At 42.2% G+C, this 25616-nt stretch overlaps 1 protein-coding gene across 6 annotated transcripts in view; it reads right to left on the bottom strand.

Annotated features, from left to right (window-relative positions):
• CTBP2 (C-terminal binding protein 2) overlaps window positions 1–25616 on the bottom strand; it is a 271870-nt gene that overhangs the window by 30238 nt on the left and 216016 nt on the right. For 5 of the 6 annotated variants that reach the window (XR_012905668.2, XM_006136115.5, XM_014580066.4 and 2 more), the window contains 2 exons: window positions 13776–13930; window positions 12397–12541 (listed from right to left, as the gene is read on the bottom strand). Coding sequence is in view for 5 of the 6 variants with exons in the window: in XM_006136115.5 (XP_006136177.2) it covers window positions 12397–12541; window positions 13776–13930 (300 nt within the window). In the remaining variant the exon portion in view is untranslated. Of the gene's footprint in view, window positions 1–12396; window positions 12542–13775; window positions 13931–19319; window positions 19701–25616 lie in introns of those variants that run through there. The other variant, XM_006136123.5, reaches the window with a different exon arrangement.

The raw sequence follows: 25616 nt of genomic DNA, 5'->3' as shown, positions 1-25616 counted from the left end.
GGCACTTTTGGGTGTTTTACCCACCACCCTGCTGCATTCCTTTTAACCCTGTCCTTGGAAAGAGCAGTCACAAAGTTTGCAGCCCTAACCATCTGTGAAGGGTCAGGATCCCATGGCCCTTACTCAGGCAAACTCATGAAAATCACTACAGAAAGATTCTTAGGTGACATAGTCCACATTCAGGCAGTACTGACACTCTCAAAGCTGCTGCCTAACCCTGGAGGCTCCTGTGTTTCTTCTGGTTGGCATTTGCAAAGCCACCTAAAGGGCGATGCTCCCCCTACAGCTACCGAGCAGCTTGGAGGCCTTACTCAAGCTGACACCTTGTAGGCCCCTAAGCCAGAGTCTTAAACCAGGCCAGGGAAGGGGAACGCCTCTCTCACCAGCGGGGCCTCTCCCTGTAGGCATGCTCAGAGCATGATTAAGACATACCCCGCCACACCCCAGGATGAAGGTCTCTGTGAGATGGGGGCACCGCAGCTCTCATACAAAACACAGCCAGGGGCAAGAGCGAGCATGGGAACAAACGAGCAGAAAGGGGGGGGGGATGGTTTCAGCAGTGAGGGCCTGGGCTGCCTAAGCAGCTGACCTGTCTTTGGTGCCTTACTCCAGGAGAGGGTGTGCAGCTGAGAATGCCATGTGGAGGGAGGGACCCAGCAGACAGTTTCCCCAGGACAGACGCTTGGGTGCTTAAGCTCGCCCCACGCCCAAGTCCTTCCTCGGGATCTCATCCTGGCTAGCTTAGGTGACTCCTTGCCAATTCCTTCCTCAGGTGCCTAGCTCTCCTTCCCTTGGACCTTGTCCTATAGTGCAGGTGGGTGTGGGCTGATGCCAGTGCGGGAGCCAAGGGCCCCACGTGCCACAGAAGCCTTTCCAATGTCCCCACAACATGGGGGGTGGGGTGGGGAGGAGGAAAGCAATCGGTCAACTTAACCTAGTTATTGAGTTACAGCACCCCCAGGTCTGCATCCATCTCCAGGCACTGCCTTAGCAAGCCCCTGTTCTTCCTGATGTTTCCCTTTTTCAGGGTGACACGAACCACAAATGGCAGCGACTGTGCCCAGCTTGACAAAGTTACACTGGGAAAGTGGCTATACACAAAGTTCTGACACTCCTCTCTAATCTCAGTTTGGGTGAGCTGAAAGACACATTTCTAAAAACAGCAAACAGTACTGGATTTTTTTTTCAAATTTAACAATTGTAAATACGGATGAGGCGCCTGGGTTTATATACATTTTTGCTATTAAACTCTCAATTCTTTTAATACAATTTTAAGACTAAAATATAAAATCACATTTTTCTTTGGATACAGATAACAGTCCACAAGCTATTCCAACAGCACTGCCCTTTAAAATTTCTCCTTCTCTTGCTTCAAAATACTTTAGTCTTGTCTTTCCCCTGCTCTACCATTAGACTTGTAATTTTTTTGCTTTATGAGAAACCTGTTTTAGTCCACAATACAATCTCTGTTTGAATACCATGAGGCATATTGAATAATGTAATCAAGGGAATCGTGCACCACGGCCCCTGACCCTTGAACCACTGCACAGCAGCCGGCTTCAGCTCCGGCGGCCGCCATGGAGCAGTAACATTTTATTTGCATATTCGCGTATTCATTATTTGCATAATGAATATGAAAATATGCAAATAAAATATTGCTGTTCCGCCAAAAGTTTGTGAATGCATTTTCCGGTCCGTGGTAAAAAAAAAGGTTGGTAACCACTGCCCTAGGACTAGTTGAGCAGATGGGGAATTCTGCACACACATGACCATGCAACTGATGCAGCACGCCTGCAGACATGTTATTTTACCCTGCCCCCATGCTTTCAACATGCTGCATACTTGTGTATTGACAATGCTCAAACCATACCATAGAGTTTGCTGGGGAAAAGGTAAATCATTGGTCAGCTGCTAGTCCCAGCTGGGATGGGCTGAGGGAGGATGGGACTTTCTTTTCTCCTATAAGGAGGGTCCCTATGCAGAGAGCTGCTCCTCTGATCACTAAACCTCTGGGCATCCAGCCACTCCTCATCTCGTGGATCCCCCCCACGAGCCCCACCTCCCTACAAGCTCCTGCACTCAAACCCCCACCCCGTTCTCCATCCAGACCACCCCTACATCCCCTGCATCCAGTCCCACCTCACAGAGCCCCGACCAGTTGCACTCAGACCGCCCCCTGCAGAGCTCCAGCCACCTTACCCTGAACCACCCCATCTTTGCAGTCTCATTGCCGCTGTGCCCAGAACCCCCAACGAACTTGTGTGTATCCAGCTCCCCGCCCCTCTCCGCACACTGAGCAGCCCACACCCAGACTGCCCCGAACACATCGGGATCCCACTCATACTAAGTCCCTCTACAAGAGGATCCTGCCAGGCTGAACTTGCCTGTCCTCACCTGGTACAGCTGGCTCAGAGGAGCAGAGCCCTGGGTTGTTCGCGGCAGGTCTGGCCCTTGCACTGTGTCAGCTTCCACATTTATTTACAGACAAAATGTACAGATTTTTAAAATAGCGTGTACAGAATTGTTAAGGTTTTGACACAGAATTCCTCAGGGAATACATGTTTGTACTACAAACACTGTTAAGGTCTGATCCAAACCCATGCAAGTCAGTGGGAATCCTTCCCTCAACTTCAGTGAATTCTGGATTGGGCCCATATAAGTCATTAACGGGAGTGTTGTGAGCAAGACACGAGAAGTCGTTCTTCCGCTGTACTCTGCACTGACTTGGCCTCAATTGGAGTATTTTGTCCAGCTCTGGGTACCACATTTCAAGAAAGATATGGAAAAATTGGAGAAGGTCCAGAGAAGAGCAATGAAAATGATTAAAGGTCTAGAAAACATGAGGCATGAGGGAAGACTGACAGAATTGGGTTTGTTTAGTTTAGAAAAGAGAAGAATGAGAGGGGACATGACAGTAGTTTTCAAGTACCTAAAAGGGTGTTACAAGAAGAAGGGAGAAAATTGTTCTATTGATCTCTGGTGATAGAACAAGAAGCAATGGGCTTAAATTGTGTCAAGGGAGGTTAAAGTTCAACATTAGGAAAAACTTCCTAACTGTCAGGGTGGTTAAACAGTGGAATAAATTCCAGGAGGTTGTGGAATCTCCATCATTGGAGATATTTAAGAGCAGGTTAGATAAACATCTATCAGGGATTATCTAGATGTGCTTGATCCAGCCAGGAGGACAGGGGACTGGACCTAATGACCTCTTGAAGTCCCTTCCAGTTCTAGTATTCTATGATTCTACCACTGTCAGTATATGAGTAACTCTACCTAATGTTAAAACAATGAGGAATCCCGTGGCACCTTAACGACTAGCAGATTTATTTGGGAACAAGCTTTCATGGGTCAGAATTACTTTGTTGGATGCATCTAATGAAGTGGTTTTGACTGACACAAACTTATGCCCAAATAAATCTGCTAGCCTTTAAGGTGCCACAGTATTCCTCATTGTTTTACAGATATAAACTAACTCTGCTTCGAGATCTGTCTATCTAATGGTGAGAGATGTAACACCCAATGCATAATGTGCATGGTTAGAGGAAATTGGAGATGGGGTAGGGTAAGGCTCCACAGAGTTAAATGTGAAGTTAAAGCCTTCAAATGTAAATAATCATAAAGCTTTTGTTTTTTTTCTAAAATAAAACAGTAAGGAGCTATTCAAACTACAGTCAAACTATGAGCAACATGTCAACAGTTCACAGCCAAATGAACACATTTTAGTAGACAAATATATTTACCACGTGTCTAATTCAAAAGAGCACGTTTTCTTAGATTTTGAAGAGATGAATTATGTTAACACCAGCCTATCAACACACTTGAATGAGTTGTGTTCACCTGACAGGGTAAAAAGAGCAGTTTGATTTTATATGCTCATGATATCCATCTGTGATAAAACAAATCACATTGCTGCTTGCAACATCTCCCTAACATTTGTGTTACACAGAAATGTCCAATATATATAATGACTCTCTAAGGGTATGTCTACACTACAACGTTAATTCGAACTAACTTAGTTCGAATTAGTTAATTCGAACTAAGCTAATTCGAACTAACGGATCCAGACTAAAAAACTAGTTCGAATTAGCGTTTTGCTAATTCGAACTAGCATGTCCAGACAGAGTGGACCCTGAACCGGGGTTAAGGATGGCCGGAAGCAGTGCCGGCAGGGCATCAGAGGAGGACTTAAGAGCGTGGAGATGCTGTCTCAGGCTAGCGGAGGGCTGTGCTTAAAGGGTCCCAACCCCCACCCCAGACAGACAGTTCTCAGGGGTGCCCCGCTTGCAAAGCAGTCCTGGCTTGGAGTGCCCGGACTACCCACACTGGGCACATCACACCACTCAGCCATCAGACCGGCTGCACTTGCCGCAGGTTGCCATCTGGGGAGAGGGGGGGAATTGGGGGGCTGCAGGAGAGCTTCTACCCCCAGAAGCCCGCAGAGCCAGCCCAGTCCTCCCCATCGGGGGCTCGTACCCCATTCCTCCCTCACCTCCTTCCACTTACCCTTCTCTAGCCCCTCTTCTTGATGTACAAAATAAAGATAACGTGTCTTCCAAAATGGAATCTGTCTTTATTGAACAAAACTGGGGGAGACTGGGAAAAGGAGGTGGGAGAGGGGAAAAGAGAGGGTGGGATAGGGGAGGGCAACTACAATGATGAGGGGTTGGGAACAGGTCCCATATGAAGAGAGGCTAAAGAGACTGGGACTTTTCAGCTTAGAAAAGAGGAGATGGAGGAGGGACAGGATAGAGGTCTCTAAAAGCATGAGTGGGGTGGGGAGGGTGCATACAGAAAAGTTCTTCATTAGTTCCCATAAAGAAGGACTAGAGGACACCAAAGGAAAGGAAAGGAATGGGTAGCAGGCTTCAAACTAGTAACAGAAAGTTGTTCTTCACAAAGCAAAGAGTCAACCTGTGGAACTCCTTGCTGCAGGAGGCTGTGAAGGCTACAACTAGAACAGAGTTTAAAGGGAAGTGAGATCAAGTCATGGAGGCTGGGTCCATGGAGTAGTATTAGCCAGGGGGTAGGAGTGGTGTCCCTGCCCAAGGTTTGTGGAAGGCTGGAGAGGGATGGCACGAGACAAATGGCTTGGTCACTGTCTTCGGTCCATCCCCTCCAAGGTCCCTAGGGTTGGCCGCTGTCGGCAGACAGGCTACTGGGCTACATGGACCTTTGGTCTGACCCAGGACAGCCATTGTAAGCTCAGGGCTCAGGGTCGGGGGTCTCAGTGGACCCCCTTGATTCTCTTGCACACCTGCTCCTGGGTGGCCAGGCTGGCAGATCTCCTGCCCTAGCCGGCCACTTTCCTGTGCCTAGTGCGGAGATCGTGGACGAGGTCCACAATGTCCGCACTAGCCCAGGTGGGTGCCTGCCTCTTGCGGTCCCGGGCAAGCTCCCGGGAGCCGCCAGCCTAGTCCCGGGAAGAGGGGGAGGGCTGGGGGCATCGGGTGGCTGGCTCGAGCCGTGCCAGGTGCAGGGTCTGCTGGCTGGGTGCTGGCAGGCTTGCACCTGGCACGGGCACCGTAGCCAGCCCGTGCCCCTTTAAGGGGTCCGGGGCCGGGAGGGGGGCAGACGAGTTTCCCTGGTGTTGGCCAGAGTGGCCACCAGGGAAAGCTGGGGAGGGCTAGCCTCCCACTAGTTCGAATTAAGGGGCTACACACCCCTTAATTCGAACTAGTAAGTTCGAACTAGGCTTAATCCTCGTGGAATGAGGTTTACCTAGTTCGAACTAAGCACTCCGTTAGTTCGAATTAAATTTGAACTAGCGGAGCGCTAGTGTAGCGCCTATCAAAGTTAGTTCGAACTAACGTCCGTTAGTTCGAACTAACTCTGTAGTGTAGACATACCCCACCCTACTTAAGAATGCAGCATTACTGTGATAGTGAGCATCATTACTGTGAATGATCTATATGTGGAAGGCTTTCACATTAGCCTTCTGATTTTGGGGACGGCACAAGAACAAGTTCTGACTCTTAGAAAGACATGCTGTCCTGTTCCAGGGTGAGGTTTTGAAAGGCTGTATGCAGATGCAGATTAGCAGAGAGGAAGCTCTGTGAGATGCTCTGATAGGAGTCATTAACTGAGGCACAGAAACTCTCTGGGAACTAGGCATTGGATAGAAGGCTTAGATTTATGGACGATGGGACTGTCCTGCATGCCGTTTGACAACACTTGCTCAGGAATGGTGCATGAGTGTGAATACATTATTCATAGAATATACCTAGAGAATATTCCTTTGACTTCTCCATCCACACTGATGTGAGAGAAAGACTATCTTAAGGGTATGGTTTAATTGACACCCAAACACCAGTCCTGGGGCAAAGGTGGTTAAATAATCTGTCAACAGCTCAAGCGAAGTCTCCACGAGTAACTGGAGGACAACATTACGACAACATGCAGGAGTCAGGTTTCCAGTGGGAGGGTAAGTATGCAAATGGTCCTTGAGGAATCTGGATACCATTGGGCACAACAGTACTGACATGTGACATCAATATCGCTGCAATGTGAACTGTGCAAGAGTGGCAAGTCAAGACAGAATGTTTCAACACATAACTGAGGATCTTTGGTACTGGAGCTTCAATTGGTCCCAGAGCATGCTGTGACCTCTCTAGAGACCTGTTTCCATATGGAGGAGTAGATCTTCCTGGCAGATGGCTTCCTGCTTTGCATGAGGCTATCTTGGTTCTCTTGATAACAGTCTCTGTCAGTAGTGCTCAAGATGTCAACATCCCAGCCATCAGGTGCAACAACTGCAGGTCTAGCTGTAATATCTGACTGTGGGGCTGAGATCCATGTCCAGGCAGATTGCTAGAGGGAGGCTGAACAGAAATGTTCAAGATGTCTGACAGCCCAACTAGCCTTGTCTAATAGGAAGGTATTAGCACCAGCATGGATGTCTCTCCTCTGATTTTGGATATCACCCTGGGATCAGGGAAATGGAGGGGAAAGACTTATAGGAAACCTGGAAACCACTGTAAAGTTCAGGCTCAGGCACCCTCTCATGCAAAAGTTCAAGGCACTTGGTACTGTCCTCTGTGGCATCCCCCATTAATGGAATATCAGCTCTGCAACGGACATCTGCAGAGACCAATCAAGGTTGGTTACTGTGTGCCTGCTAATGAAGTTTGCTAGGATGTTGCTCATTCCTAGAAAATAAAGAGCTAATGGATTAACTCGTAGTGATGACACCAGGTCCACTGGCTTCCTAGCAGAGAGAGATATGACCCAGCAGCACCACACTTGTTGATGCAATGCCCCGCAGACATGTTGTCCATAAAAACCTGTACCATAGGGTCCCAGAGAACAGACAGGAATGCCATGCAGGCCAACTGGATGACCTTCAGCTCCAGGACATACAGACTGTCCTGGAACTTGGTCAAGAAAGGAACACGCTTTCATATGTTCTCAATTTTCAGCTGTTAAGTGAGCTCTTATAGAACCTGGATGGGAACATGACTCTCTTGTTCATGTGATGCTTGGTAGCAGAGTATACAGATCACAGGGGTAAGAGACACAGACGAAGTCTTGCAAGCAGAATCAAGTACAGGCAGTCCCCGGGTTACGTACAAGATAGGGACTGTAGGTTTGTTCTTAAGTTGAATTTGTATGTAAGTCGGAACTGGCGTCCAGATTCAGCCGCTGCTGAAACTGACCAGCAGCTGACTACAGGAAGCCCGAGGCAGAGTTGCTCTGCCCTGGGCTTCCTGGAATCAGCCGCTGATCAGTTTCAACAGCGGCTGAATTTGGATGCCTGGGACAGAGCAGCTGGGGCGCTGCCAGGTAGTTCCCCGCAGCGCCGCACCTCAGCGCTGCGGGGACCAACCCGGCAGCACCCCAGCTGCTCTACCCCAGGTGTCCCCAAGTCAGCCGCTGCTGAAACTGATCAGCGGCTGATTCCAGGAAGCCCGGGGCAGAGCAACTCTGCCTAGGGCTTCCTGTAGTCAGCCGCTGGTCAGTTTCAGCAGCGGCTGACTTGGGGACGCCTGGGGCAGAGCAACTGGGGTGCTGCCAGGTTGGTCCAGTAGCGCCGAGGAGCGGCGCTGTGGGACCAACCCGGCAGCGCCCCAGCTGCTCTACCCCAGGCGTCGTCGGCAAGAAAAGCCTGGTCTGCTGGGGGGGAGGGGCGCACTAGCTGCGCCCCCCCCCCCGCCCCAGCAGACTAGGGAGACGCAGGTGGCGGGACTGCCGAGACGCGCCGCGGTCCTGCCTGCATCCTCCGTGGCTTTGCTCCGCGTCTCCCTGGTCTGCTGGGGGGGGGGATCCGCGTAACTCGGGGACTGCCTGTATATGCACAATGACAGGTGACCCAGCAGCTCCAGACATGCACCTCAGGTTTGACTGAAAACCCCTTTTCATTGATTCATTGTCTTCCTAGCAGGTGAAGTCTCACCAACTGAGTTCATCATGGCTCTATCTAATGTGGAAGTTGCTGAAGATGACCATTTAAAGAACGTCAAAGGGGAAATTTTAATTCTCCATTGTCCAATTATGGCAAGGAGCTTGAGAGACGTTTCTACAGAGTAATTTCATAACTTAGGCAATGTTTTCACTGGCCACACTCAAGATTGATGTTCTGGGGTTCAATTTAGCAGCTCTAGCATGGATCTGTAACTTGAATACTGAGGGAAGTTCCCACTGGTGTCTGTGCTCCTTGCAGTCACAAGGAGTAAGGGAAGCCAACAGGAGCATTTGATCCCATTGGCCTCCAGCAGTGAGGACAGTACCAAGCTCAGCTTAAGGTAAGCCAACTCCAGCTACGTATGTTACATAGCTGGAGTTGTGTACTTTAAGCCAACCTTCCAGGTTGAGTGTAGACCCGGTCTTAGGAGTATAAAAAATAAAAAAGAGGATTGTATGGAAAATGTCCTCATAAAAATCTCTGGTGTTTATGTGACACAGGGCCAGAAAGAGTTACCTAGCAAGCTAAAGGACTCAGATTCGCCTTCAGAGACATTAATGGATGAGGATTGTGTTTTCTGCATTTTTACATATATTATTAGAGGTTGACAACGTAACCAAACAGTTCCTATTTATCACAGTGTTCTGTTAATTCAAAGATTGACAAGAAATATTAATATTTAGATGAATTGTGATTGTAGTAATATCGCTGTCTTCATTTCTCTTTGAAGTATGTAATAAACTACTTGTAAATGGCCAGAGTTGGACAGTTGCTTTATGTTAATCCATTCTACTAATGATGCTTAAAGGGAAATAGGAGGGTATTTCAAAGCCACTATTCTTCAATACCTGCTGTCAAGAGGCTACAGATAGCATGCTAGAAACTATAAAAAGAACTCTTGGGTCCTGATCCTGTTATCTCTGAACTACTTAAGCTTCATCAGGGGAAATTTGAGTTGCAAGACTGAGGTCTGGTCTGGGTCACCCTAATATTGGACATTGGACTACAACCTATGGAACTAATTCTGAAAGAGCTTTTTGCAACTCTAAAGCCCATTACCTCTTCTGTGAAACTGATCTCAGAATTGTATTCAAGTCTATAATAATGAACTTTTAACCTATATTCTCTCTCTCTTATTTTTTAAAATAAATCTTAGCTTAGTTAATAAGAACTGGCTGTAGACATGTATTTGGGTAAGATCTGGAATATTCATGGTGGGTAATGTGTCTGATCCTTTGAAATTGGTGGAATTTTTTACATAATGAACAAGATTTTTAGTAATCCTCATCGTATTTGACTTGGCTGTCGGAGTGGGAGCTCAAGGCTGGGTTGCTTTAATTGTTTTTCTGGCTTCTGGTTACCCAGTAAGGTATTGTACAAGTTATTTTGTTCCTGGCTTGGTGAATTTAAGTATTAGCATAACCACAAGTTTTGGAGGTTTTCTGCTCCATTCTTTGTAGTTTGAGCTAACTGAGCAATCTCTGGGACCCCATCACAGTCTATAAATACGCAATACAAATAATTAGGCCACTAGGTATGTGATAAAGACTTATCTTAGTTTGCAAAATCAGTGCCATCCATCCCTGCCAATTCTAATTAAAATCTAACATGAATATTTGGAATAGTTATCACTAATACATCTGAAAGGGAAGCAAGAATGAATTTTATAGCCATGATCATCTACTCTGGATTATACCCTTTCCTCAAAAACTTCTTGATACGGAGTATACAATTAGCCAGTGTTGGCACTGAGGCTGACTGGCAAGACTGTTAATATTTCTATGCATGTGGATCCAGAGTGATTTCTTCTTCAAAGCACAGCACATCATGACAATATCTCTACATGGCTCTGAAGTTTCAGAAGTTAAACTAAGATCTAACAAACTGCAGAAGAACCATTTTGCTTATTTGTTTAACCACAGATACTTATCTCTGTCACAGAAGAGTACAAGGTGGCAAAGGAGAAGGTAGCAGCTGCAGCAGTGGTTTATTACTAATAGCAATTAATAGTAAATGGTTTGACCATTATAGAAACGCTTTTCCTTGGGGATATTTGCTCTGTTCCAACCTGTTGGAACTGCTGCACATTCGTTATGCAAAGGTATACAAAGTTTTGTGTCAAAGCACTGCCTATCTCCATGGCTGAATGCTGCCTTTGCTTTTATATGGTACAGAGCAACTTTCTGAAGACATGAAAAAGTAAAGTTAACTTCTCAGCAGATCCGTGAGAACATTTTTAATGTCATTTTCCTGTTCCCACTGGAATGATATAAAAAAGCTTTTGTTAAGGTAAAAAAAATACTGATATGAATAACCTGTGATCAGATACTAAAAACAGAATTGTCATGCTCACCTACACAACAAATAGGAACCAGTGGCAGGAGAAAGAAAAGTCTTCTCAAATATATAATCTTTGATGTTATTTTACAAATTCCAGAAACTGCTACAAAGCAGGTGTGCAGACTTCAGGGACTGCAGCTATCCTAAATTAAAACAAAAGCTGCTCCGCCACAGTGGTGCTCTCCCTATTTGCCTGTACAACCCTTCTATTATTAATTTCCGCTTTTCATAATCATCAGGAAGAGCAAAGAGGTTGTGGAGAGAAAGCTCTGAAATGTTTGTTGCAGAGTGCTCATCTGGGATGCTGGCAAGGTAACACAGGATTCTGTTTCAATTCCACAATTTAAACTGAATTAATTTGGTGTAAATGTTGAATTTCATTGCTATTATGGTAATTATTCCAAGGAGGAAATACCTGAACATGTACATAGAAGAGAGTATGCATTAAATGAGTCTGAAAGTCTGAAAAGAGAACTGCACCTCTTGTGTTTAGATATTGCACAACTCAGTACTATGTTTAGAAACCTGTCATGTATCACCTATAAAGAGTTAAAGATCTCTTCTTAGTTTTTTAAAAATTTCCCTTCTAGATAGTGGTGCCAATTTTGGCTACATTTTGAAGTCTTTAAAGGCCATCATTTGGCCAGCCAATTTGCAATGTTTAAAAGGGAAAATTATGTAGTCATGTACTATGTTCATCTTTTTTTAAATATTGAAGGTCTTTGAACATGGATAATGTGGATGACAACAGTAAGAGTTATAAATACAGAAGAATCTGTCACACTAAGAAGACACTGCACTTATAGATGAAAAATACTTCACTATGCTAGGAATTGTTTTTTAGGAATGACAATTTGAAACTGTCTTACCTGAATTATCTAAGAATCTAAGTGTCTGCTCTTATTTTCCTGAGAACAAATCTTTAATACATGCAAGCTATCCTAAGCAATGCTGTCATGGTGGTTCTTGATGGATTGCATTCTTTGGACCAAATTATCAAAAGGGGTCTCAACACAATCACTAGAATTGTAGATACAATTTAAGCTCACCTAGTTATTTGTAAGTACAGTCCCCCAGAGTACTACAAGCCTTCTGCATTTGCATGCAAATTGGGCAGGCCCATAACCATTCAAGTGGTGTACAAAATGCAACTAAATTTAAGGACACGAGTTATGACTGCGACAAAAAAAAAAAAAAAAAAAAAAAAAAAAAGTACCTAAAACTGTAGATGATAGTTTCTGAAGATTTGATTATGCAGATACAAATTAAACATGATGGAGAAATAAATACTAACAAAAATAACAAAAACTCTCCACAGAACTAATAAAAACAATCTAAAATCCACATAAATCTCTTTTTGTTTTTTGATGTGGAGGGAGATATAGAAATATATAATTCTAACTGAGGCAACCTTTAAAAAGCAGTTTCTAAAACTGCAATTGTCCACTATTTTATTGCATAGTCATGTTCTTTTCTTTACAAAATTATAAAACACACACAACTTCACTCACAATTTTAGGGTTTGAATTAATACCCATTTGAAAATATGATCTGAAACCCATGTTGATATTATGCAGTTAAAAAACGAAATCCCCTGTGCTGATTTAAAGAGAAACAAACAAATGGCGAAAATGCCTTTACACAGAATGAAAACCTACCGAGCTCCCCTGCAGCTTTGATATCAATGTTGTCATAACCACTGCCTATTCGAACAATAACCCTTAAGGCCTTGAACTTCTCTAGATCTTCTCGGGTGAGGGTGATAGTGTGGTACATCATCGCCCCAACTGCTTCATTTAATACCTGAAACAGAACAAAAGGACATCAGAAAATCCTTGCCAGTTAGGTGGGGAAGAGCCGGCAACAAGGTTACAGTCCAGTGATTTGTCATTCACAATAGAATCAAGAGGCCTGATCCTATATGGCGTTCAGCTTGTGGTGCTGTATGCCCTTGACAGTGGCAGGATTTAAAAGGAGTTGAAGGCACATTCAAAGGTAAGGTCCAGTATTTGTAAGATGTGTCATCCTTAGAGGAGACACTACGCCAGAGTTCAGCAGGCAATGAATGCCAATGCTGACTTTGAGGAGTTTTTTTATACATTGGAGCAAGCTTCAGGAACAGTTCAATTATATAATAAGAAATGCAACAGGTGAATATTTCTATGTGTTCCCTTAGGTGTTATACAAGTATTTTACACACTAGAGGGTTAAACACAATTACTTCTGTTGGCTAAACTCACTGCATACACCAGAAGGTCTTTACATGCCTACTTTCTCTCCCCCATGGACTCCCTGTGTGCCACCATTGGTAGGCCTCCATCTCAGGGTCTCCCTGCAATTCTCTTACCCCTCAGTCAGAGCTCTGTGTGTCCCCAACCCTCCCATTGTGGGGTCCCCCACTTCTTCCATACTGGAGTCACCCATTTTCCTCTATGCCAGGGGCTCTTGATGTGCCCTTCTTCCCCTCTCTCCGTTATTTTTTTTCTGCTGAGGGAGATAAATCATTCAGGGTGCCAACATTTTAAATGCTATTGGGAGTATGACCCACGCTGAGGGTGCTGTTAGATTGCACAGTGTTAACAATTGCTAATAACCAGAGACAATTATAGGCCTAGTTGAAGCTGATGTATATGCTAACCAGATTCCAGGGACTACTTGCATCCCTAATTTTCCTCTGCTAGTTGACTAATTTTCTCCAAAATTAACAGAGTTCTGCCTCGTGACACCCATAACTTTCCCTAAAATTTTGGAACTGAATGGGTGCAATATTCAAAAGTTTTCATGTTCCATCCAAACAGACAGACAGAGGCCACTGAGTTGATGCAAAAAAACCAAAAGTCTCCTGAAACATCTATGAAAATTACTCCCTGATTTTCAGTCAGCTCTGCTGAATATTTAGCCATAGATATTTTTATCAGTATTGGTTTATCACACTAAATTGCAGCATCCAAATAGAAAAATAAATATGCTGTTGAAGTGGACAATCATCTTCTTCCCCTTCAAAACAATGTAAAAGCAGCTGCAGAAGTTAAATTACCTTCTCGTGAATCTCCTGAGTTGATTGCGCATCACAGAATGCAACAGTAGCCAAGTCTTTCAAAATTGGCATCTCCACGGTACAGTCCCTTCCATCTAACAAAGCCACCAAAGGACGAGGATGCATAGGGCCATTCATTATTTGTGGGCGAATACCTGCAATCAAAAAGAGTTTTACTGTCAGATCAGCAGGATTTAAAACGCTTCTCAGTAGATAATTGCTTCTATTTGGATATTATTTGAACTTGGTTTCTGAGTCAAGTGCGAAGTGGCTGCACACCATATATGTTCACTATATTTGAAGCTTTAGGAAGTAGTTTGAATGGTGGAACAGGATGCTGGGAAACTCAGCATAGATACAGTACATTCTCTGCTAGGGAAATACATCCATCCATTGCCCAGAGACTAGAGACTGATCTATCATGCATTTTCCAACTCCAACAAATAGAACTATAAGGCTCCTGACTTTGGCCTCTTTTTTTTTTAAACCAGTGCCACTGCACTAACTCCAATACAGTTACTCCCGACCAACATGTGTGTAAGTGAAAGCAGAATCAGGCCCTAGAATTAGGTTTTGCTAGGATACCTTTACATTTCAAGTACCACACATATCAACAAACAAGACAGACACATCAGTCTTGTTTTCTTGAGTGTGTGCAAGCTAATTTTTTCAGCAACTGAAATCCCAGACCCACCAAAACCCCGAGTTAACCGTGTGTGCGTGTGCGTGTGCATGTCGGAATTTCACTCTATAGGATTTTGCAGGCCTTTAAAACTGCAGATTTTGAGGAAAAACTCTAGTATCCCTACTACCTCAGAAAATGAACTCAGGGCAACAATCAGTCCTTAAGCAAACAAGTGTTTACCCCAAAGGAAAAGGAAGGCAAGAGCCAACAAAGAGAAACAGATTAAACAGTTCTTTAAAAAAACAGAAAAGGAATTGTTCCCCCCTTATCAACTAATGTGTTTCATTAGGGTTAAGTTGGAGACATGCCCCATACATACATTTTATTTCATGCAATCAGTAGCAATGTTGTAATTCAGAGTAATTATTGCTCTTCTGTCTGTACACTACACACTGTAATCTGGCATTTGGAGCAGGTGAGAGGAATCTATGCGCATACGGCAACGATTCGCTAAACACCCCCACTCCAGCTACAATGGGGGATTCTTTAGGATACCTTCCCGAGCATGTGCAAACAGAAAACAGCTCAGAGGGTTTCTGTTATTTTTAAGATCCACTTATAAGAAGTACTCTCACAAGCTTATTTTGCACTCAAATTGTAATGATATGTCCGTTAAACTGGGCTGCCTTTTCTACAGCTACCAGCTGAGGTTAACCGACAAGCAATTGTCCCAAATTGGAACCAGGAACCAGGACTCAGATGTGCTGTCCTTTGCTCTGCCAATGAGCCACTGTTTCATTTTTGGATAAGTCACTTAAAAGATACTGGGGCTTCAGTATACCAGTATCTAGAATGGTAATATAATTAGGGTTCTATGACAGTGGCTAATTGATTTTTTTTACCCACAAAATGTTCCAAAAATATTTTCATAGTATAATTCCAGGCAATTTCACAGTCCAGTAAAAACCCATCTCCTTCAAACATGTGTGCATATGTTACCTTTATGAAGGAGAGCTGTCTTAGTATGTATGTGCTTAAGTGCCCTAAACTAATTTTGTTTGATATCTTTGTAAAATGGAGGATTGGTTCCAAAACATGAAAGATTTCGCATGTTTTTATGCAAGAGAATTCCCTACGTGTACTGGACTGAAATTTTAAAAAATGGACGTTTTTGCCTGTACATTTTGAATTTTGTTAAAATCAGTAATTCAGAAATGGTCCTGTGTCCAAGCAAAAATGGAATAGATAAGCCCTCGCAGAGATTTTTCAGATTTCACTGCGAATATTTCATAGCAAAATGGGATACCAAAGGCTCTATGCCAGAGGGGTTTGAGGATTAACACTTATAAAGTGCTTAGAAATCACTAGATGAAATAGTAACATTTTTAGATAATGACTCAATCTCTGGGGAGCGTAGGACATTTGATTTTTGAACTAAAGCATTAAGCATTCTGGACTCAAATTTTCAAAGTTAGCAGCAAATTCTGGGTATTTAATTTTGCAACTTTAGGCCTGAATGTTCAGAGGTTCTAATTAGCTATTGCTCCTGTTAACCTTGATCTGAGTTGTGGGTGCTCAGCCCTGCTGAAAATGCTGGCCCTCAAAAATATCAGAAGCCATTTTTGAAAGTGTTGGCCATAAGAAATGCCTTTCTGATAGAGGAACCAGGAAGAATCTTTTTGGATTTTCTTTTTCTGTATAGGTTAAGAACATATCTGTTTTACCCAGTTACTCAACTATATTATTCAGGTGGTGATGGAAGTCACGAATGTTTGACAGTCATCTCACAGGTCCACAAAGCCTCAAACATCACAACTGACTAGTTATTATAGTGATCATTTGATGATGATTATTTGGACAAGTGTTGGGTTATTTTGTCATGGAGAAGTCAACGGAATTATTTTAACTGCAAAAAATCAAATTACATTTTCCATTCCTTTCTAGAGAGGACGACTGTGACAAGTTAAGGTGGGCCACAGGGGAAGTCATCAAAACCTAAACAAATAGCATTGTGGAACAAATGCTATAGTATGTGACTCTGCAGCAATTAAAAAAATCAGATAAAAAAAGAAATGTGTGTGTGTGTGTGTGTGTGTGTGTGTGTGTGTGTGTGTGTGTGTGTGTGTGCAGATTCATTTATTGAATGAAACTAAGATCTCTCACTTGCAGTGTTGTAGTGACAGTCTGGATTCCTGGATAATGGTCAACACTGCAATATCCTGCTGTGGAAGAGGCCAAAAGTGGTGTCAGTGTAACCCCCATGCCACAAATTTGACAACAAGGAGGAAACTAATGAGAATACCACTACACATATTTAAAAATGGAAAAATTAAATGTGCACTGTTATGCAGATTGCCATCAGGTGCACAACATTAGCAAGATCTTCATCAAATAATATGTGAAAAAACAGGCTGAAACACAATGAGCCAAATCGTGCCTGGCAGCACTCCACTGAAGCCAACTGACTTACCCTAGGGAGGAATTTACACTGGTGCGTATTGAATACTGGTCAAAAACTTGTTATATTTGTTTTACAGGGGAAAAAAATAAACCCTGGGCATAGGCAAATTTAGCAGAATAAAAGTGTTTAATAGTTCTCAGAAATGGTTTAAAAAGATAAAGCCCAAAACAAACAGTTGATTAAATATTTTCAAAATTTAATATGAGCATTTTAAAATATGATACCTTGTTTTCCAATTGAGATTGCCATTTGCACTTACTGGAAGTAATGCATCATACTTGCAGTTTTTTAGCCAGATGGAACTGCAACTGTGTCAGTTTGATGGTACAAAGCGAAGATGATTTGGATAAGTGAAAGAAGTTTGCCGTAAGCAGATAAACAAGAATAAAGCACATGTAGAAAGCTCAAATGCTTACTATCCATAAATGAAGCATTATTCTTCAGCTAGATTAATCCCTTTTCGTATTTATAAGCGACTTAAATTGCAATACCGACAAAAATGTTACTAAGGTGTAACCAAGCCTTAGAGCGTCACATAAAGACAACCTCATATTGTTTTGTCAAAGAAAGAATATGCTGCACAGGCAAACTGCACACTGAGAATAGTTACATCACCCCCAGGACAATGGTTTTAGATAGTCACTGGGATTTACACCATGTGCTGGCCAATGTGTTTCTCAGCCTAACGTAATCAGAGCTTGCTGCCTATGCAGGATAAGAACCATTTACAAGTAGTGATATAGACAGGATATGGTTGGTAAGTATTTCTCAAATAATGAAACAAGTGAAACAAAACCAATGGCTACCTGACACTGTGACACTTAAACGGCCTTCCCCCCGCAACAACTGTTTTATCATCCTATCATTACTTACATGACTTTGTAGGTCACAAGAAACATTTTTTTTTTAAATCTGACATCTGTGTCTTTGCTTGGGATTATGAATGTAATTGTGTGTGATGACATAGGCTCCTTAGACATGTCAAGCCAGTCTACAAACACAAATATACTTGCCAAGGATAAATGTGAGCTGGAAACTGTGCTAAATATTTAGAAGAATGGCTCTCATTTTCTCTTACAACAATGAAGCAATTTACTTCAATTTGACAGGGAAAGAGTTTTGAAGCAGATCAATATGAGATGACGTGCATAATGTACAGCAATTACATTTTAATAAAAACCACTGACAGGTTTGCAAGTTAAATTATACAGTGCAATGTATTTTCCTTGGATCTAGCTAGCTGTAGTGCTAGGACTCTGTATATATATTTTACAGATCTATTATGCGTATATTTTATACACAAACTGAAACCAAACTGCTGGGACAGAAGAAAATCAAATTAATGGACTCAAATGTCATATAATTTTTCTCCTTTAAACTTATTCAACACATTTGGCACATATGACTGATTCATTATGATTCTGATAAGAAAAGAAAAAAAACCCAGAAAATTAAAAAATTCCCATGAAAGATTTAAATCACAAGCCTTAAACCTTTAATTCTGCATCATGTTTCTCTATCATAGAAGTGTTGGGAACATGGGGAAGTGAAATGCAAAGTATAAAATAATATAAAGCATAGAGCTAATCTATCAAGAGTTATGAAGCACATAAAAAACAAGGAGTCATCACCACTGTAAAAAAATGAACATTCTGTCTCAATTCATGAGCATGTAGCTACGAATAAAAGGGAGCTACAAATAGAAAGGGAGTATGGAAGAGGCAGGAAATGGAACGTCTCTTTTTCAAGTGAGATTAGTGCTCTTTATCAGTAAGGACATTTATATCTAGATATATAGGCTTTCTACTCATTTGAAGTTCTCTGATTTGAAGATAAATCATAATAAAGCTTGCAAAGTTGATCCAAGTATAGTTTATTATATATATTTTTGGGCATTCTCTGCTATCTATGGACTTCTTCCAGCATTTCAGTGAACAGCTTTTTAAGGAAGGGAGGAGAAAGAAAAAAAGGCTTCTCCTGTAACACTAAGAACTCAAACTCCACCCCGACTCACAAGCAGCACAGCTTGTTGCACCCAGCTCAGTGTATAAAGTGCTTTTGTTTCATTTTTAATACACAAAGCCTGCTTGTCTTCTTTTGCAGCTCCTCCCCTTGCCACCCACTTGTATCCGATTCCAGTGGCACCCCTGCCAAGAGAATTAGGGAGTGCTCCCTGCTAAATGGCAGCCTTTGTGTGACCGCAAGTCGGCTGGTACTATCTCACAGAAACAAAAGCAGAAGCCATTTGCCTAATACTTATTAATCTCAGTTGCCTACGCCACGCAGCTATAAAAAAAGGAGAGCTTTAAACATGTTCACTTGCAGTATATAAAAGTGTATCAAGAAGCAAGCTCAACAATCTACTGAATTACTCATTCACAACAAAGTAGCTACAGTTTTACAGTCAACTACACACTTTATTAAACAAACAGAAAAGAAACAGGAAATTTCCCCTTGCCTGGAAAATGTTGCCTCCACATTCTTCTTCTTATTAAAAACCGCACATGGTAGCGGAGGAGGGAGGGTGGAGAATTGGGGGGAGGGAACCCCCACACAGGATAAAATATTACCACTTTTCAGTGCGTTGACTCTCCTCTGGTCTACGAAGGGGTATCTTCAAACAAGCAATCCCACAGCCCACAGCTGCAACATCTCAAGACAAATGTCTCTTTGAACACGGAGGGGAAAAAAGGCTTTTGTCCTGAGCTATGGAATAATAGTCTGAAATTGCTTAGAGGAGTTACAGTCACCTCTGTGCAGCTCCAAACTCTTTAGAGCACTCCCTCCAGACTTTGCTGAAGCTTTTAACTAATCATAGTTCTTTCCCAGCCCTTGAATAAAATCATGTGAGTGCCAGCCAAAATATCTTATGCTGTGCACACTAAAAAGCTTGTATATGTCAGGGTTTTTTCCCCTCCTCTCATTGACTCGCACATACGTCTCTTTTCTTGGTTGTCTTGAATGAATTTAATCTGTGCCATGCTGTGGTTTTTCATTACTTAAGAAGTCAAACATGTTTCTCTATGTGCAATATATGGAACAAGACTCTATGTTCAAACAGATAGCTTGCAGCCACAATCCAAGAGATCAATAGCAATTAGGGATGTTAAATAACAGTTAACTGAAGAATTGATTAACCCCATGAATTCTTATCGGTTACTCGACTATTCTATAGTCCCTGGGGGTGGGGCCAGCAGCCAGTGCGCTCCAGCCCCACTCCCAAGGAGCCCTCTGCCACCCTGTGCTGCTGCCTCTATATTAGAGACAGCAGTATGGGATGCCAGGCGGGAACTGGTCTGTGAGGGGAGCCAGCTTAAAAACCAGCTCCCCTCACAGACTGCCTGCCTGATAGAGGCAGCAGTGCGGGGTGGTGACAGCCCCTATCCAGGGGCAGAGGTCTGAGCTCCCGGAACCGGTGCGAGCTGGAATTAAGCTGGGCTGATGGCCAACCTGCGAAAAAATTTACTAGTGGGGCATGGGGGAATGTATGTAGTCTATAGCATTAACCTATAAGCTTTTCCTTATTGGCTAATTGATTGTACTATTACATCCCTAATAGCAATAGGATTCGAAGATCAGATTTAGATAGGCACCCAAAACTAAGGGGCCAAATTTATTCTCAGGGTCTAAGTCAACTGGTATTCAATGGGTTCAAACTGAGCCGAATCTGGTTCTTTTGCATCTGCAAAACTGGGCTAGTAATCCTGTAAAATGAGATCCCTTCTCTAGTTGGTCCAGAAATCTCTGACAACATCCTTCATGGTGATCCTTTGGCTCATCTGTTTTTGGATGGAATTAGGAAATATAGAGGGCATGCAACAATGAAAAATAAAGGAAAGGAGAAAACATTATCCACCTATTCCTCGTCCCCACTCCTATATCCTAATCATAAGGCTCTTCCTTGACATCCTATGACAATGGGTCACCATAACCATTATAACTCCCCTGTTTAACACCTGTATGTGCCCATGAACTCCCTCTCTGCTCTCCCTCTCAGCTTCCAGATGTTCCCACCATGGTTATGGGGCCTGATCCTGCAACCCCTTTCTCATGCAAATAGCGGTATTCAGCAATAGTTCCATTTGACTCAGCAGAAGCACTTGTGTGAATCAGGGTTTTGCAATACAGTACAGTTTTGCAGTAGGCTTGGACACGTGTGTGGCTAAGCATACTCATTGCCAACCCCATTTCCCCGTGTATTCAGATCCTCTTATAAATTAACTGACGGTATTAGTCCTTTGCTCCCTGTCAATTTTGATCATTGCTAAAAATCAGTTTGTTAGGGTGTGAGTATGTTCACATGGATGCTAGTCTGGATTCACAGTCCCTCAGATATTGGCATTGTATGGATCCCAGCATGGGCCTGGCAAGTTGTGGGAATGGAGCACTACATTAAGAGTAGCATGAATTTCATTTAGGTCCCAACGTTGGAAGCCACTGTAATTTTCAATGATTAACCAACATTTAGCTATTGTTTTCTTTGCTAATGTCTTTAATTTTATTTATTGGCCAAGAATTCTTGTTGCTCTTGTTCTGTTGTTGTTATGGTTGACTTGCAATAGAAAAAAATAACTGACCCAAATCTCAAACCAAATCACACCATGGAGATTGGGCAAATCTGGATTCATTTTCCCAATCAGGTAGACTTTTAACATGACTGCACAAATCACATTACCCTAACCATACTTCAGTTACCCATCTATAGCACAAGGCGAGTAAAAGTCTTAGAAGGGTACCTGCATTATTCTGTTAACTAAAGAAACTTAAAAAACAACAATGGTCCTGCATTTGTTAGAGAGTAACAAAAATATATAAATAGTATCATGAGCTTTCGTGGGCACAACTTGCTTCTTCAGATGACAAATATGGAGCAAGGGGCACAGAGTTTGAAATATAAAGAAGAAAAAGAGGGGAGAGAGAGAAGAAAGGAAAAAAAACAACTCTGTCAATTAGTGTCCTTGCTAAATACAAGGAGAGTAATACATTTCTCTGTATTGTACACATACAGTCTCCGTTACAGTAGTATCCGAGAACCTCAAATCTTGACTATTTATCCTCACAACACTCATATGAGGTATTATCCCCTTGTACAAGCAAGAAGCTGAAGGCAAGAGAGACGAAAGGCAACAGAGGAAATATGTGGCAGAGCTGTGAATTAAATCTAAGGTCAATAAGACTAATGTTCTAACCATCAGACCATCCTGCCTCGTTAGCTCTATACATCTATGAGCCACTATGCAATTCAGTGTTGTACGAATAAATTCATTAGTATTTGCAACGCTCCTAGGAATCTTAAATGGAAAGTTGAAAAAAAAAAAGAGAGAGAGAGAGAGCGCGCAAAATTACCACCAGATGCATGGAGTAATAGTTAAGCCAAGTTAGGGATGTTAAATTTTGATTAATCAGCTAATCAAGTAGTCGATGGAATTTCCAATGTTTACTCGATTGGAAATGTTTCCGGCAGTACTTGCTACATTTCAAAGGCAGAGGCCCAATGGGGAATCTGGACAGGGTAGGCTGAGGCGCAACAGCCACACACAACTCTTGCTACATTTCAAAAGCAGAGGCCCAGCTTCCAGGACTGGGCACGAGCTGGGACAGCTGATTTCCAGCTTGAACCCAGTCCTCTGTTGCACCTTTGCCTCTCCTGCCCCCTCATGGAGATGGTGCTAGGTGTAACCGGCTTTTAAGCTAGTTCCCCCCCAGCACCAGCTCCTGCTCCCCCCCACTTGCTGCCTCCGATAGGAAGCAACTAGTTGATTAATGACTCGACTATCTGATAAGCATATACTTACATCCCTAGGCCAAATGCCCATAATCTTTAATGGGGATCTGTACTACACAAGAACCATCAATACCAACAAGTTTACAAAAAATGAGATTGCAGTTGTTTTACCAAACAGATGTATAAAATATTTAAAATAAGAAATTTCATATTTTAAAATCTGTTTAGTGAAAAAACCTCTGAACTCATTTTACAGGCATTACACCCTTCTGGGTGCACAAGGCTCCTGTTGTACGAACACAGTACACTGGACCAAGCATTATTCAGGTCTCACTTTACATATGCATAGTGATAGAAATGTAGCCGTGTTAGTCTTGGGGTAGCTGAAGCAAAATGCAGGACAATGTAGCACTTTAAAGACTAACAAGATGGTTTATTAGATGATGAGCTTTCGTGGGCCAGACCCACTTCCTCAGATCAAATAGTGGAAGAAAATAGTCACAACCATATATACCAAAGGATACAATTAAAAAAAAAATGAACAAATATGAAAAGGACAAATCATCAATTCACAGACACTTACCTTCCTTCCTCCCCCCTCCCTCCCCGTGCATCCCCCTCCTGTTCTGAAATGTGATTTGTCCTTTTCATATGTGTCCAATTTTTTTTAATTGTATCCTTTGGTATATATGGTTGTGACTATTTTCTTCCACTACTTGATCTGAGGAAGTGGGTCTGGCCCACGAAAGCTCATCATCTAATAAACCATCTTGTTAGTCTTTAAAGTGCTACATTGTCCTGCATTTTACATATGCAGTTTTACAGCAGGGATTGCTTTAAAGCAGTGGTTCTCAACCCATGGCCCAATCAGTAAACAGCTGCAGCCCACTGTGACATTCTCAGAACCATAAAGGTAGTGTATATATATTGTGTGGCTGCGACCCACATAACATAGACAGCTACATATGTGACCCACAATGATAAATAGGTTAAGAATCACTGCTATCACTGCTACTGGCTTTGCTTTGCTTTCTGGAAAACTTGTAAGTGCCTGATCTTACCTCAATTAAAGTCAATGGGAGTCTTTCTACTAATTTTAATGGGAGTTAGACTGTGCCCTTAAGACCCAGTTAGGTAAAGTACTTCCGCATCTGCTTAATTTTAAGCACCTGAATAGCCCTCATCTATTTCAAAGATATTACTCATGTACTTAACGCTTAGCAGGTGCTTAAGTTGTTTGCTGTGATGAAAGAAAAAAAGGACTCTGTTAAACTCAATACTAGATGCCTAAAAAGCATGTTGAGATGATTCATCAATGTTTGTAAAGTACTTTTAAAACAAAAAATACTACGCTAAATATTCTTAGTTATTAACAAGTAGATAATTGACAAAGTTTTGACATAAATAAATATAAGAGTATTTAGAATGACCTGGGAATTTTACCCTAAATAACAACTTTAGTCTGTTGCATTTCTATGGACTATAGAGTTAATTGCTCTATAAGCTAAGCATAATTGTATTCTGTTAGCATCTACTTATATTCATAGATTCCAAGGTCCGAAGGACCACTGTGACCATTAAATCTTCTCTGTATGATAAACTTCCCCCAAATAATTTCTGTCTGAACTAAAGTTTATCTTTTACAACCATCCAATCGATTTCAGAATTGGCAATATATTATATATAATATACTGTACCATGAAGTGGTACAAAGGTTTTACCAATTCCCAAGAGGCAAAGTGGTAAGTCTGTTATGTGGGTCACACCACATTCTGAAAAATATTGATGAACACCGTCTGATGACTTTTGCACATAACATGCAAAACTGAAACCTTCAAGAGTTCACCACTTCTGAGAGTGTCAAAATGTCCCTTCTCTGGCACAGCGCAGGAGCTCTGTGTAGCTTTCCCCAGAATTCCTTCACAGCAAAGAGGAGTCTGGAGATTTCTGCAGGAGAGAAGCAGCAAAGGTTCCCTGCTCTTAAGGAACTTAAGTGTTTGGAGCTACAGAAAACTGTTTGCAACTAATGCTGGGAATGTTCTGTGGAAATTACTAGTGCTGGAGAAAACATTATAAACCCAGCATATAAGGATGGCTTTTTGCAGTTGCTTTTTAAAATATGAAACTTATTTTAAACTTCAGCAACACAACCAGAAATTTACCACGAATAATATTTAAATATTACGAATACAGAAAAGACCAACTGTGTTATTTGATGTTGATGCTTCAGTATCCTTATAGCTTGTAAATTATAGATAGATATGATATATCCAGGAACACACACTTCCATTCTTCACTGCTACTCCATCAGAACATAGAGATATAAGTAATTCGCTCCTGGCGCCATCCAACAGTATAATGTTCCCTACGGCAGCGGTCTCAATCTTTGCAGAGTACCGTGTCCCTTTCAGGAATTTGTCCTTCTGTACCTCAAGTTTCACTTCACTTGAAAATTACTTGCTTACAAAATCAGATATAACCATACAAAAGTGTCACAGCAATAACTGGAAGATTGTTTACTTTCTCATTTTTACCTTATAATTGGAATTGGAATATAAACATTGTAATTACATTTCAGTATACAGAGCAGTATAAACAAGTCATTGTATGAGATGTTAGTTCTACTGACTCAGCTATTGCTTTTTATGTAGCCTGTTGTGAAACTACGAAAATATCTAAATGAGTTGATGTATCCCTGGAAGACTGCTGATTTGAGAACCACTGTCCTAAGGGATTTCAAATCAAACTTCATGAAAATTTGCAGAACTTTCCTTCTATTAAAGTATCTCTCAACAGAGCAAAATCTCACTGAGGAACATGTGGGATACTGTTTTAATTATTATAGCCTGGTACGATGATTCATTGTGTAAAATGTAACATAATTCAGCTTCCCATTTATACAGTACCTACAGGATCGTTCAATATACGGGCACATAGCCTCATGCAGCCAAGAATTATGTGCCTGGTCCCACTCCCAAAAAGTCTTTCCATTGACTTCATTGCGAGTTTGACAAGGTCCTTGGTTGGTGG

This window comes from Pelodiscus sinensis, chromosome 8 (genome assembly GCF_052426305.1).
Source record: "Pelodiscus sinensis isolate ZL-2025 chromosome 8, ASM5242630v1, whole genome shotgun sequence".
NCBI lineage: Eukaryota > Metazoa > Chordata > Testudines > Trionychidae > Pelodiscus > Pelodiscus sinensis.
The sequence above is the reverse complement of the archived record's forward strand: the minus strand, read 5'-3'. Positions and strand labels throughout refer to the sequence as shown.